Raw genomic sequence first — 16078 nt, 5'->3', positions numbered from 1 at the left:
ATCTATCTATCTATCTATCTATCTATCTATCTATCTATCTATCTATCCACACCTACAGAGAATAGCCAGAAAGGAGGAAAAGTTAGTGGAGAGAGCTTTGCCTTAATTCCTAAATATGGTATTATTTTTATTATCTGAATAGTCATCTATTTTTCTTTAACATTTCAAAATATTACCTCTGGAAATGTCTTTCCCCAATACAGACTTCAAACCCTCCATGCCTCCTGGGTGTGTACACTTGAGAGGACCTTCAAGGTCTGTAACTATATGTGTGTATACATATATATATAATATACATATGTGCATATGTTTGTATATATACATATATGTGTATATAATGTGTAATTGAATATATTATATATTGTACATATATATGTAGATAGATTGATTGATAGATAGACAGACAGATAATCAATAAGCTATATGGGACATTAAGGTCTACTAGAAAAACAATTATTTCATTGATAAGCATTATTTCTAAACTCAAGTCCTTTCCTAAGACCTCATCATGACACAGAGATTGTCCAGAATTCCCAAAGTTTATGCTAGGTCAGGCATAGCAATGGATAGTGGCAGCTGAAGAACAGAAGGAAGTGTCAAACAGCTAGTGACAAGAAAGTTATAGCATATTTAGTAGTATGACAATGAACAAATAACAATCTCTCTGACCCTAAGTTTCCTTCTCAACTAAATGAGAATAATAATAATATCAGTAACACACATACATATCGAAGAGTTATTGTAAGGCTGAATGAGAAAATGGAAGTAAATAATTTTGAAATCTTTAAAATAATATATAAATGACTATTACTAATATTAATAATTAATCTACATTATAAATTTGTTTATTATCTTTTCCCTTTCAGAAAGAGATAGAACTAGCTTATTAATATTCTTTCTAAAATTCAATGTTTTACATAACTCTTACCCAGGTGAGCAGAAATAAGTTTTTTCCAGTTGAATAAAAGTATTGGGAGGTAAGGTCATCCTCTATAAGCACAGTGACAATATTTGGTATAACTCCAGTAGCAGACGGGATGATGGGGATGATATGGCCCCCCACCCCTACCCTTTTCCTATCTTATTTTGATCTCCTCTCCTAGGTTTCAGTTTTGAAAGCTTTTCATTCCAAATCATTTGGAGTTTATAAGTATTGAAATTGTTGCCAAATTTCTAGTGTATATATGACTACATGCTTATATATCTTCCATTATTCTTGCTCTTATTATTATGAAGTTATAACTTTGGGAGGCACAGAAATGTATGGACTCATCTCTTAAGGCATGGAGGGTTTGAAGTCTGTATTGCTGAAAGAAGCATCCAGAAGAAATATCTTGAAATATTAAAGAATAATAATAGATGAATATTCAGGAAAAGGATTACTAAGAATACCACACTTAGGAATTAAAGCAAAATCATCTCTACACATATTTTATTTCCTTTTCTGGCTATTCTTTTAGAGTGTCAGTAAGCTACCTTACTACCTTTGGTGGAAGAAAGCACCACTTGGAAAATCCAACCTATATAGAAAGAACATTTTTTACAACTTGCCTTTTCTTTTTTCAGTCCTTTGCTCTGTTTGAAAAATAAAAACAGACCAGCTTCAATACACTTCTCCGAGATTCAAAATTGATCCTTTGCTAAAAGTCATGTTCAAGGTTTGGTTCACTTAGGAAACTTTGTGATTCTAACTCATGTGCCTGGATGACATAAGGCACTTATTTCTGATGATGTACGCAAATTCTTTCTCTTCTGAAAGACCCTGCAAGTGGCCTTCCATACAATGGTCCTCCCCTCCAGATCCAAGTCATTCATTCCTGGATGTACCCAGTGACCTCTTTTTCTTTCCATTCCCAGACTTACCTGTCTGCCCACCAATCTTGACACTCAACCTGTGGGGAATTCTTGAGGGAACCTTCAAAGTAACTCGGACTTGGTAATGCCTATGGACAAAGGAAAAAAGAGTCTGCTGTCATAGGATACTGACTTGTGGTCCTCATTATGAAAAGAGAGGGACAAAATCTTGCCTCCCTTATATCCAACTTATCACTGGCGTTCATAATCAAAGTATAGTTAATGAGATGTCCTATTAATTATGAGAAATATACTAATAAAAGATGTCCATCATTATTACCACCCCTTCCTAATTATTCTTTCCTTCTGCTGGCTCCTTCTACCACCTGGACAAGAATTTCTTTTGATCTAACCCATCCTCTCCAACTCTCATTTTCTAATGATCACACTATCACTGATAAAATAAAAATCAACTCACTTGATCCCTCATTCTTCATTCCCAACTCAATGCTCAAGGCCCTATTCTCTGGCTTCTGTCTGACACCTTAATGAAAATATTCTCTTTGAAGTCACCAGTGGCCTTTAAATTGAAAAAATCTTTTGGCTTTTTCTCAATCCTTATCCTTGACCAATCTGCATCTCTGACTCTGTGGATCAGCCTCTCCTTGACATATTTTCTCACTCAGTTTGTACGACATTACTTTCTCCTAGCTCTCCTTGTATCTGTCTCAATTCATAATCTCCTTTTCTAGATTATCTTTATTCCCACTCTAAATTTATATTTAGGTGTTTCTCAAGGCCCATTTTTCTACTCTGTTTTCTCCTCTCTCTCTTCCTTGCTGATACCATTCACTCCCATGATGATTTTTATCCACAGGTGTGCTATGGTCATTTATAGGCTGAGGACATCGTGATAGTTTCTTTTTTTAAGAATTCATTCATTCATTCATTCATTTTCTTTATTAATTTGTTGGTTTACTTTGAGTTTCTTTGAGTTTCCAATTTTTCTCCCCCTCCCTGCACAGCAGCATACAATCAGATATAGGATCTGCAGATACTTTCACATTAGACATTGGTCACGTTGAAAAGGATTGTAACAGACAGAATGAACAAGGGGAAAGAGGAAACCAAACAAGAAAGAGAGCAGGTAATTTGCTTCAATCTGCATTCCAACTCTGTTCTTTCTGGTTCTTTCTCTGAAAGTAGACATCTGTGATAGTTTCAATGTGAGCATATATGCCACAGAAATTGGAAAGTGCTACAAATCATCGCTTGAGTTATTGTTTTGTTGATTGTCTAGACATAAGAAAGTGACAGAGAAAATGTTAAAAATGCAGATTGAACTTAAAAGTGTGTCTTGCACACATTTTTTTTTCCTGTAGACTTGATTGTTAAACATTTGCCAGCATAATCTTTTATTTTATCCACTCACATGACTTCAACTATACCCTGTATATGAAAAGAACAAATCTATCTATTAAACCATCAGTTTAAGTTACATGTTTTCAACTGCCTGCTAGATATATCTATGTTATTGTCCCACTGGCCTTTCAAATTCAGTTGAATTCATTATCTCTTTTAAAAAACCTTCTGCATTTCTGTTTAGCTTAGTCATCCAAGCTCAAAACCTTCAAGTCACCATATTTATTGATCATTTATTGCAAAGCCTTTGACTCAGTTCCAAACCCATGGTTTGTTAATGTGTTAAAATATGCTGAAAGGGGCAGCTAGGCAGTGCAGTGGATAGAGCACTGGTCCTGGAGTCAGGAGGACCTGAGTTCAAATCCAGTCTCAGACACTTGACACACTTACTAGCTATGCGACCATGGGCTAGTCACTTAACCCCAATAGCCTTGCCTTTCCCCCTCCTCTACATATATATATTGTTTCCCCTTTCCAGGTTAGCCTTATTGGTGATACCTTACTATATCCAGTTTCCCTCAAACCCACTGATATTCTTTCATTCTAACTTCTTTCTGTTCTGACAATGCTGCTGCTGCTGTACTTTCCAACTGAACCTCAAAGAAACTATGACAAGGTCAAAGTTTAGAACTAGAAACAGGTTGTCCTAATTGGTGACATATCATTATACCTATCTGACTACAAACTTTACCACACTCTTTTACCCAATCCATTTTGTGACCTGCTACTACCATAGAGCTCTTTCCAACATACTTCCAAACACTACTCAAGAGGTTTCCTAACTGCTGACACCTCACTTTATCTAGCCAGCCCCAGGTTCTTTTATGCTCTTCCTCCTTTAGTCATCCTTTCGCCTTCTGCTACCTATATGTTCCACTTCCTTCCCAACCTTCCCTGGGAACTATACTCATATTAATAATTAACATATTAAGGACTGCTTCAAGAAAGGTCATATAAATTGACTGCCCTCTTGTGCCACTCATGACCCTTTGACTTCTCAAGTTGAAACATCCTTCTCTGGACACTACTCTTTTCTATAAGTTGTCTTCCTCTAATAGAATACAAGCTCCTTAAGGGAAAGAATCATTTGACTTGTGTACTAGAGTTCTAGACTTTGTACAGTGCATATAGCAAGCAATTAATAAAGTCTTTTTAATTACCTTATTTTGTTTAGGAGAGATTATGGATTTAAAGCTAGAAATAATGGGTAGCCCTAAGAAAATGCTATTAAAAACCAATTATCCATGATATTCTTGTGCTGATGGCCTGTTAATAGAGAATATTTTTCCCATATGGACATCATATACTCAATTCTTCTCACTATACTTCAATATGTTTTATATGTTTGCATTAATTGAATAAGATGAGTGTGGAACCAAGTCAAACACTTTGGAATCATTAATAAAGGCAGTGAAAATGTCATGGCATTTTCAAGCAGCTTTATAAATCCCTTTTGGATCAATAATAAGTGGATCTTTACAATGTTGATATTATTTATCACTTTAATTTTCCTCCTAAGCAATAAGTACTATGTTTTCTCATAATTATTTATAGATTCTTTTGGTGATAGAATCTGTGAATGTTCTGTATAAAATGCATAAACATGAAACTGGAGAATACATTAAGTTATTCCTACAATTCCCACCTTTTGATAGTGTAGAAGTATGTAAATGAAGTTGAACAAATATAGTGAAAATATGTTGATTTATACAGTACACTGTTTTTAAGTTTAATATATATCTTTTTTGGCTGAACCTACTTGTTTCATCTATTTTGTCAGTGAGTAAACAAGATTTTGATAACTATACCCTACATCTTCATTAGGAAACTGCATCTGTATGATTGGATATTAAGCATATTTTTGAAAAACAGCCTATTTTTCCAAAGGTTAAAATCAGATGAGTTCCCAGGTCACTAGAGCCTGTTGATCTCTATCTCTTGGTCAAAAAATATTACACAAATAACATGAAATAAAGTGTGGAAGACTGTATTGCACTGTTCCATCTCCATTTCTCAAGTTCTATAATTCTGGAGCAAGGAGTCCACTAATATAGTTTTTCAAAGTTCAACATTTCCTTAATGGATATAAGTCTATCATTTCCATTGGAATTAAAACTAAAACCAAAACACTTTTTAGGAGTGAACAATTAACTGTTGAAGATGCTCAGATTTTAAAGGCTCACATGGGATTTTTTTTTTCACAATGGCTTTGGTGAGAAAAAGTTATCTTTTGTCCAGTCTTCAGGACACTGGTCCTTCTATTGTCTTGCCCATGACAAACATTTTTTTCTTTATAATCAGAGTTAGCAATTAGTTAAGTTAGTTTTTTTTTCTTTGCTTATTTGTCTATTTGCTTCAAATTGATCTTCTTGATGTTCTTCCAACTTTACAGCACACTGCTGAAGAATCACTATCAGTCCCTCCAACTGTCAGGTCTTTCTTGAGGCCTTTGCTCATTTTATGAAGATTGAGTGGTTTTTACAGCAATAATTTGTCACTTTCAGATTTAAAAAAAAAATTACCACAATTTTGTTTGCATTTTGGTAGGAGTGATCCTTGTTTCATTGTGGGCTTAAATATTCATTTTTTTTAAAGCAATTGGGGTTAAGTAACTTGCTCAAGGTTACATGGCCAGTTATTTTATGTGGCTATTAAGTAAGGCTTAAATATTCTTGAAGCACTTGACTTTCCCACAGAAGCAGCTGCCACAATATCTCCAACAGTTATTGAAGAGTACTCACTATAGACTATAACCTTTGCACATTTTGGGGGAGTTACAGCCAATAACATAATTCAAAATCTAACAATCCTCCTCCATTTATCCCTAATTTTAGTTAATTTTACATTCCTCAAACTCACTTCTGACCTACTTCATGAATTCAAACCCTTCTTCTTTATTCTTCTCATAGCCTTCTCTTTTCTTCTGCTTCTTTCCCCATGATATTCTATCTATCTATCTATCTATCTATCTATCTATCTATCTATCTATCCATCTATCTATCTAACTACCTATCTACATAGGAAACTAATAATAAACATGCAAAATATATATATGCATATGTATTTGTATGCGTATGTGTATATGTATGTATATATGTATATGTATGCATAGATGGATGGATGGATGGATAGATATAGAACATTTGTATAAATACCATGTACATAGTTTCGCATATATATGCATATTTACATATATGTACAAAGTATGGGTATGTGGGTATATAGAAAAATGTGCATATATATAATTTATATATGTGAATAAATTATATATATACATTTCCTATATATTTATATGTCTATAAACCCTTTCTGCATATTTCCTACGGGTATGTTTAATAGGGGAATTTGATTTTCAAGTTTTTTACTTCAAGTTCTTGAGAGCAAGGATTTTGTTTTTGTTTTTATTTATATTCCCAGGATTTAGCACAGCACCTGACACATAGTAGACGCTGAACAAGTGTTTATAGACTGATTGACCAATGTACCAGCTAGACATTGGTATAATCTTCCTACCTTTTTTCATGGGTCTTCAATAGTTTTCTCAAGCCTGTCCTGTCTTAAGGATCTTATGTTCAAGTACCAAAATATATGTGCGTCTGTTTATAGATTCAAGAGTTTGACATCTCTACTCCAGACAACTCTCTAAGCCTATAAGTTACATAGAATTTGCTGACCTGAATTAGTGGAGGACACTTTCTCCCTCAAGAGTTCCCTATTGCAATGGCATCACAAGTCCAGTCTCTATCTCTTTTTCACTTTTGGTAGTAGCTCTGGGGTCCATGTTAAGTACAGGTAATCATTTCTTCTTTTTTTATTTTTCTTCAAGTTAGTTTATTTCCTTTTTTTAATTTTTTGGAGGGGGAAAGTAGGGCAATTGGGGTTAAGTGACTTGCCCAAGGTCACACGGCTAGATTTGTGTTAAGCATCTGAGGCCGAATTTGAACTCAGGTCCTTCTTACTCCAGGGCCATTGCTCTATTCACTGCACCCCACAGGTAATCATTTCTTTCAAATTCTTTTTTTTTTTTATATTTTTAAGCAATCGGGGTTAAGTAACTTGCTCAAGGTTACACGGCCAATTACTTCTGGGTGTGATGCTGAGTGTCTGAGCCCAGGATTCGATCCCCAGGTCGTCCCAACACTGGAGCCGGTACTCTTACTCACTGAGCCACCTGGCCGCCCCTTTCTTTCAAATTCTTTAGCTTTCTACTCTGAGATTTAAGTAATTACTCATTTTCTACTCTCATTTATTCTCATTTTGAAATAGAAATAAATATATTTCTTATTGTCCTAAAATGATCTACAGAATTATTGGCACTGAGGATATAATTGACAGAAAAGTAGTACAGTGTCCTTGCCTATAACTACTAAAATCTATTTCCATTGTAATTATGATATATAACTGGTGCATAATAAAATCATGTATATTTTCAGTTGATTTCATGGATATTTATTCTCTGTCTGCTTCAGTGGTTAGCATCAAAGCATTGCCATATTCAGACTTATACCTATGTATTTTGCATTCTTTTGGCACCAAAACATTTGTTCTACTGGTCTCTGTGCCAGGTTGATCCACATTTCTCAGTGGTGTAAAAAATCTCTGTGTTTCCATCTATGTCTTAGATTTACTTTAGATATAACAGTAGTTATATCACACTGGGGATGGTGTGAATCCAATCACTGGAATCACCAAAGTAGCCAGAATTTCAGGATTCCTGACAATACAATGTCAATCTCATAGTACACAGAGCCTCAGTTGTATTATCATATTAGCTGCCATTCTCTTACTTTATCATTGCTATCTCTAATTATGACATGGGTAATTGGTTGGGATTTTAGTGCATTGTTTTTATCATTATGATCATTGTCATTATTAACTAGTCTGCCAACATATTTCATATAGTTTAAATTTTTTTCCTAAAGTATTTTAATCTGCTTTGTCACTCTTCTGCCTCCAAACTTTCAGTAGCTGCCTATTGACTGGATAATAGAAATTCCTAAAGTCTGACATTTAAGACCCTCCACAATTAGACTATAAACAATAAGCACACATTCATCTTTTATGCATTACATTAGAGTCAGGCAAAAAGTATTCTTGGATTACATGTTGTATTCTTCTGTCTGCATACATTTGCATAAGCCATTTCTCATGTCTGAGATAAAAAGGTCCTCCTCATTTCTGTAAACAAATCTGAGTCTTCTTTCAAAGCTAAACTCATGTACCACTATTTGTCAGAACCTTCCTATATCCTCTCCTCCCCTTCCCTCTCTCCTTTCCCCCCCGCCCACTAAATGTGATCTCTTACTCCTCAAATGGTTTTATCTTTTTCACTAGAAAGTGAAATGAGAAATCTCTCACTCAAATGAGAAAATATTTATAAAGCAGTCATCACAGAGCCTGGTCCATAGTAAGTCCTTAATAGATACTTGTTCCCTTCCCTTCCTCCCTTTTATAAGCATTTACAAAGAGTTTATTATGTTCTAGGTACTGTGATAAGTACTGGATATTCAAATGCAAAAATTAATCAGTCCCTGCCCTTATGGTTCTTATAGAGAATTTCATCTTAACTGTCTTTCTTACTTACATTCTATCTGTATAATATTTGTGGTGAATGTAAAAACTCCATTATAAGCAAAGTCCATTAGTTAGTATTGTTTCTTTGTATACTCAAACTTTTCTAGTGATAGTATTTCCAAAAAGCAGATACTAATTCAGATTTACAAAATGTTTTATGGTTTTAAAACCATTCTTATTCTTTTTAAAATGTTTAGTGATATTTCTTTTAATATTATTGACATTTTTCAATGATCATACCCTTGTCAACAATAGAATATATCCCAGACAAGCAAATCTAATCAAATTGTAAACCATGTCTGAAAATATTTGTCTCTATTGCCCACCATCAGTTTATCAACAAAAAAATTTGTTAAAGACCTACTGTGCGCCAGATATGGTATTATATTCTGTGTATATTTTTTTTATTGACTGAGTTAGTTCCTACTCCCAAGGAATTCACATTCCACTTACTGTAAGTCATTTCTTTTCTGATAGATGAGAAATCAACCTAGCAGTTTCAGATTACAAACTATATGATGTAGTAGAAATCATCAAAACAATCTTGTACTGACTAAGAAATAGAGTGGTGTATCAGTGGAATATATTAGAAACAAAATACAGTAGTAAATGACTATAGTAATCTAGTGTTTGATAAATACAAAAATCCAATCTTTGGAGGTAAGAAGTCAATATTTCACAAAAATTGAAGGGAGAACTGCAAAGCAATTTTGCAGAAACTAATCACTAACCAACGTCTCATACCATAAATCGAGATAAGGTCAAAATGGATAAACAATTTAGACATAAAGGGTGATATTGTAATTAAAATGTGAAGCATGGAAAAATATACCTTTCAAGATCTATGGATAAGGAAAGAATTTGTGACCAAACAAGAAATTGTGAGGATTAAAGGAAGCAAAAGAGATAATTGAATTACATGAAATTTAAAAGCCTCTGCACAAACAAAATTAATGCAGTCAAAATGAAAATGAAAACAGGAAACAAAAAAATATAAGTATCCCTGATAAAGCCCTTATTTCTCAAATTCATAGAGAAATAAGCCAGATTTATAAACATAAGAACCATTCTCCAGTTGCTAAATGGTGAAAGGATGTGAACAAGCAGTTTTCAGAAGAAGAAATCAAAGCTATCAATATTTAGAGGCAAAATGCTCTAAATCACTACTGATTAGGAAAATGCAGATTAAAACAACTCTGAGATACCACCTCACAGCTATCAGATTGGCCAATATGACAGAAAAGGAAAATGACATATACTGGAGGAGATGGGGAAAAATTGGGAGAGTAATTCACTGTTGGCAGAGTTGTGAAATAGTCTAAGAATTCTGGAGAACAGTTTAAAACTACACCCCTCCCCCCAAAAAAAGCTGGAAAACTGTGTATACCTTCAACCCACATTGCCACTACTAGGTTTGTGTCCAGGTAAAAAAAGGACCTAAACGTATGAAAATATAGTATAGTAGCTCTTTTTGTGGTAGCAACGAATTGCAAATCAAGGGCAATGCCAATCAGTTGGGGAATGGCTGAACATGTTGTGGTATATGATTTTGATGGAATACTACTGTGCTATAAAAAGTGATAAACAGGGTAGTTTCAAAAAACCCTGGGAAGACTGGGGAATATGCTTGGCATGACTTCACATGTATAATTGAAATCAATGTCCTTGACTTCTATTAGAAGGCAGGAGGAAAGGAAAAAAGGGAGAGAATTTTTAACTGAAAATTAAAAAAAAAGATTGTTAAAATTATTTTATATGTAATTGGGAAATATTTAGTGAAATAAAATAATTTTGAAATAGAAATATATAAATAGAACATGTTGCATCAAGAAGAGAAAAAACAAAACACTGAGGTCAGAGAAAGGAGAATTTCCTACTGCATGGGAATCAATAAATCAACAAGGTTTTATTTATGTACATTCTATAATCCAGAAAAAGTGTGGATGCCCTATGAATACAAAAACAAAAAAATAAAATAAAAAGCACCACCAGGTCCTCCAAGGGTATACACTCTATCACATATGCCTATCCATCACAAGGGACAAACTGCATACATATAAGCATAAGAGATTAGGATAAGGCATAGCTTCTACCTTAAAGAACTTATCAAAATAAGCATAGCTATGGAAGAGAATTATCCTATATTTTCCTATTCAATTCTAGTCAGTTCAAGAATCATTCATTAAGAGAATTCTAACCAATGGGGGAGATACAAAGTTTAGCTAAAGCATCTCTTTGCCCTCCTATAATCTTGAGTCTGATGTTAAAGGAGGGCAAGTAAAACACGTATGTTCTTTCCCAGAATTCATGATTTTATCAGTGTTGGTACCTATTACCTGGAAAAAACCCAGACCCCTTCATAGTGCTGGATCAAACTTAATTCATGCATCTTAGAAGCTGAAATGTCTTCTGTTGATGACCAAGCTTTGCATGGTGAGACACTCTACATATCAGCTAGTCAGAAAAGACATGACTCCATCCCTAGGATGGACTTGAATACTCTTTCAGCTTTGGAAAAAACTTCCCAGAGCTGTATACATCAAGCAAAGCTTTTGAGAAAGACCAGGGACTACCACACCATGATAATGCACTGAAGGAAGACTTTACTATAGCATATATAGAAAGACAACTATAATTTGTAAATCAATTATGACCATGAGCACTAATCTTTCAGAGTCAAATCACAGGACCATAGCATATTAGACCTAGAAGACATTTTATAGATGATACTTTTCCTGTTTCATTCTAATTTGACTGTGTTTGTTATGTTTCTGTAAAAGTTTTGTAATTTCATGTAATTAAAACTATCTGTTGTACTTGCCATATTCTTCTCTATCTCTTGTTTGGTCATGAACTCTTCCCTTATCCACAAATCTGAGAAGTACATTTTTCATGCTCCCCTAAGTTTTTCATATCATGACCCTATATCTCTAAATCATTTATTCATTTTTACCTAATCTTGGTATACTGTGTGAGATGTTGGTCTATACCTAGTTTCTGCCAAATTGCTTTCCAGTTTTCAAGCAATTTTTGTCAAATGGTGTGTTCTTACCCCCAAAGTTTGGCTCTTTGGGTTGATCAAACACTAGATTTCTATGGTCATGTATTCCTCTATATTGTTTACCTAATGTCTCTTTTTTACAATAAGAAAACTAAGGCCTACAGAGTGTGAGCACTTTGTTCAAGGTCATATAATTAGTTCATGTAATGACAGTTAATAACACTTTAGGGTGTCCCTAAAGTCTGGACACATAGGAAATCTCATTAACTATGCATATTTTCAAGGAATGAAATTAATGAAATTTTCAACAATATTTTATTTAATTAGCATAAATTTTAGCCATGACAATTTCATATTGAATAAAAAGCTTTCATTAACTATTGAGGACTATTTTCCATATTAATGAGATTTAATTAATGAGATTTCTTATGCACTTCCTATGTCTTCCTATGAAATCTCATTAATGCAAATAAAATAAATTGTTGAAAATTTCATTCTTTTCATTTCTTGAAAATATGCATAGTTAATGATATTTCCTATGTGTCCAGACTTTAGGGACACCCTGATAGTTACCTAGGTGGTCCAGTGGATAGAACACTTGATCTGGAATCAGGAAGACATGAACAAATCTGGCCTCTAACCTCTGATGCTCACTCACTTTGTGACCCTGGCCAAATCACTTAATGCCTCTCAAGCTCAGTTTCCTCATCTGTAAAATGGGGATGATAATCTCTCTTCTAGAGTTGTTGTGGAAATAAAATATTTTTAAAGTGCTTTACAAACCTTAAGGCACTACATGGGTGATGATTATTATTACTAATTCTGGAATAATGAAGTAAAGAATTAGAAAACATTAGACCTAATGACCATGAAGTCATGTCATAAAAAATATATTTTAATAGACAGGAAATGATTTTATTAGTGGTGGCTGTCTTCTTCAATCAGCTGTCTGCAGACATACTACCAATTTGTTAGAGCAAAGTTTAAAAAAATACAAAACTATTAGGAATTTGATAAATGAGAGAGCAAATGGCATTCAATTAAAACACCACCAAGAAATGTGGACAAATAATTTTTACCCCAAACCGGGAAAATTATGGAGAAAAGAACATTGACATTGATTTTTAGCAATTACATAAAGTGAACAAGAATTTATTAAGTGCTTGCTTTGGGCCAAAGACACTCTTCTGGTAACAAATAACCTAAGTTTATTCAATGCTTCTTCCTTAAACAAAGTCCCTTTTAACACCAATAATCTTTCAGTGATGTTGTGTGGGTCTGATTCATGGAACACTAGAGACTGAAGATATGAAGCTGAGAATTATTCAAATGTCATTGGAGAAGAGTGTTGGGCATGAGGCTACAACATATTTAAGGAACTATATAAAGTGATAAGGGTAACATTACAGAAATAATAGTTGAAAAAGAAGGTGGTTCAGTCATAAATTCTTCTGAATTTAAAAAAGATCTCCAGCATGTTGAGTGAACCCCAAAGGGGAAATTATGAGAGACTATAGATGACAGTCACATAACATGGGCAGGTATAGATGGGGAAAGGCAGAAGAAAAGTAGGATTTAGTTCATACCCAGGTTGGGAAAGCCAATTATTAAATTTCAAGTATGAGCATTTGTACCTGAAAATCAGAAAACAATACAAATCAGGTCCTGATTTATTATTTTGTTTATTGTCTAAACTTAAGAATGTGGAGAAATAATGCAGTTTAAATTTAAACTTAAGAGTTTAAATTTAAGAAATCATGCATATGATATTAAACCTCAATGAGTATACCTTTGGTTGTGATATTCATCACAGAAAAAATATTCACACCAATAATCCATTAATGTATTAAGATAACAGAGTATTTCACTGTTGCTGCTTATGGAAAGGCTACATTTCTAGGCCCTATATACTTCTTCTGCTGCTGTTCTTTTGATACTTCCCATTATATCCTCCCATATAATTAGTTTTTAAACTGAGTACCCTGATTCATTTCCTATATTTCTTCAACCTTCTAAACAGGTAGATGGCCTTAAATCTCCAGGTCTGCACTCTGGTGGTGCTTTTTGATGCAACCTGTCTTATCAACAGTGTTTATCCATTTCATGGAACTACATTTGGGGCCTTGTTTTCAAGTCAGTGATCTGTTGAGATATTCCTAGTATTATAATTGTTTATTCACTTCTTTATTTTCTAGCTATTTAGAATTTTGACAGAGTAATGAACCTTTGCCTTCAGTCACAAACAATAAATCTCAGAGAAGAGATCAATGCCAGACCAAGTTACAAGAATAGTCATAATAATTTCTGACATTTCTACAGTGTTTCAGCACATACACAATATTTTATATATATTTTGTCATTATATCTTCATAACAACCCAGGGAGGTAAGTAATGACAACTCAGGTTCAAGTCAGATTATGAAGAGATATGAATGATAAATTAAGGAGTCTGCATTTGATCCTAAAAGTAATAGGAAGACATAGGCATTTACTCAGGGTGGGGGTGTGGGAATTTGCCACACTGGGCCTGTTTAGGGATGTATAATTTTGGCAGCTGTGTGTTAAATGAATTGGAAAGGAGAAAAATGGAAGACAAAATAGGAGGTTATTGCAAGAGGACATGGAAAGAGAAGATCGGGGCTTGAATTAGGATTGGGACTATGAGAGTGGAGAGGAGAAAATGAGTGTAGAGAAAATAGAGAGAGAGAGAGAGAGAGAGAGAGAGAGAGAGAGAGAGACAAAGATTTGGCAACTGATTGGATATTTGAAGTGAGAAAGAGTGAGGCCTTGAGGATGACTTTCAGGTTGTGGGCTTGAATGACTAGAAAGATGGTGGTGATTTATGGGGAAAAACAATAATGAAGTTATGAAAAGGTATGGGTTTGAGAGAAAAAGATGAAGAGTTCTGTTTTGGACATATATCAAGTTTAAAAAGCCTACTGGTGATCCAGTTCAAATGCCCAGTTAGCAATTTGTAATGTGTGACTGGAGTTCAGAAGAGAGACTTGAACTAGATAAATATCTGGGAAACGTCGTCACAGAGATCACTGAACCCATGATAGCTGGTGAGGTCACAAAGTTTAAAGAATCAAATATGGATGATGTTCCAACAAAGGACACTGAGAAGGATCAGTGGGACAAGCAGGAGGAAAATCATGAGAAAGAGAAGGTGGTGTCCTCAAAACTCGGAATAGCATCTAGGAGATTAAGGCCAACAGGGTCAAATGCTGCAAAGTGGCTACAAAGGGGAAAGGTCTGAAAAAATGCCACTGGATATGACAATTAAGATATCACTGGTAAAGATGGTTCCCTCAACTGGAGGCAAATAACCCAGTTCCCACATACCTACTCCATAAGAACAAGAAGATCACATCAGATCAAATGATCAAGAAATTCACTGGCAAACTACAGTGATTTCTTCTGCCTTAGTGCTACACAAGAGGTCAACCAAAAGCCCACCAGAAATACAAGCAGAGAGTACCCTCCAAGTGACACCAGAAGCTGCAAATAACATATTAATAACTCTATGTCCAAAGACAAAGAATGGGGAAGGAAGGAAGGAAGGAAGGAAGGAAGGAAGGAAGGAAGGAAGAAAGGAAGGAAGGAAGGAAGGAAGGAAGGAAGGAAGGAAGGGAGGAAGGAAGGAAGGGAGGGAAGGAGGGAGGGAGGGAGGGAGGGAGGAAAACTGAGGAAAGAACTGGAAGGAAAATAAATAACTTAGAAGAGAATATGATCTTACCCAAGTAATGGACTTCCTGAAAACTAGAACTGTCAAAATAGAAATCAATGATTCCATGAGACAGCTAGAAATATTAGAAAGCTATCAAACCACTGGGGGAAAAAAATAAGAAAAAATTTAAGATTCCTAACCAAAGAAAAAAAAACTGACCCAGAAAAAAAGGTCAAGAAGAGATAATGTAAGAATCATTGAAGTCCCTGAACCCTAAATGTTATATTTCAGGCAAGATTAAATGAAAACTCTTGATATGTAAGAACCAGAGGGCAATATAAAAAAAAAAATTACATTGGTCACTACCTAAATGGAATCCCAGAAGGAAAAGTCCCAGGAATTCCATAGTCTAAAGCCAGAGTTCCCATGTCAAAGAAGAATAACTATGAGAGAGAAAGAGAGAGAGAGAGAGAGAGACAGACAGACAGACAGACAGACAGAGACAGAGAGAGAGAGACAGACAGAGACAGAGAGAGACAGAGAGACAGAGACAGAGAGACAGAGAGGGATACAGAGAGAGAGAGAGAGAGAGAGAGAGAGAGAGAGAGAGAGAGAGA

The 16078-nt window shown here is 34.7% G+C and overlaps 1 protein-coding gene across 1 annotated transcript in view; it reads right to left on the bottom strand.

Annotated features, from left to right (window-relative positions):
• FAM135B (family with sequence similarity 135 member B) overlaps positions 1 to 16078 on the bottom strand; it is a 438393-nt gene that overhangs the window by 264802 nt on the left and 157513 nt on the right. Inside the window, exon 3 of the mRNA XM_069081364.1 lies at positions 1864 to 1943. Coding sequence (XP_068937465.1) covers positions 1864 to 1943 — 80 coding nt within the window. The remainder of the gene's footprint in view (positions 1 to 1863; positions 1944 to 16078) is intronic.

This window comes from Petaurus breviceps, unplaced genomic scaffold (genome assembly GCF_028583685.1).
Source record: "Petaurus breviceps papuanus isolate PSGF00001 unplaced genomic scaffold, PetGlider_PUasm1.0 98, whole genome shotgun sequence".
Classification (NCBI taxonomy): Eukaryota; Metazoa; Chordata; class Mammalia; order Diprotodontia; family Petauridae; genus Petaurus; species Petaurus breviceps.
This window is presented reverse-complemented; position numbering and strand designations above follow the sequence as displayed.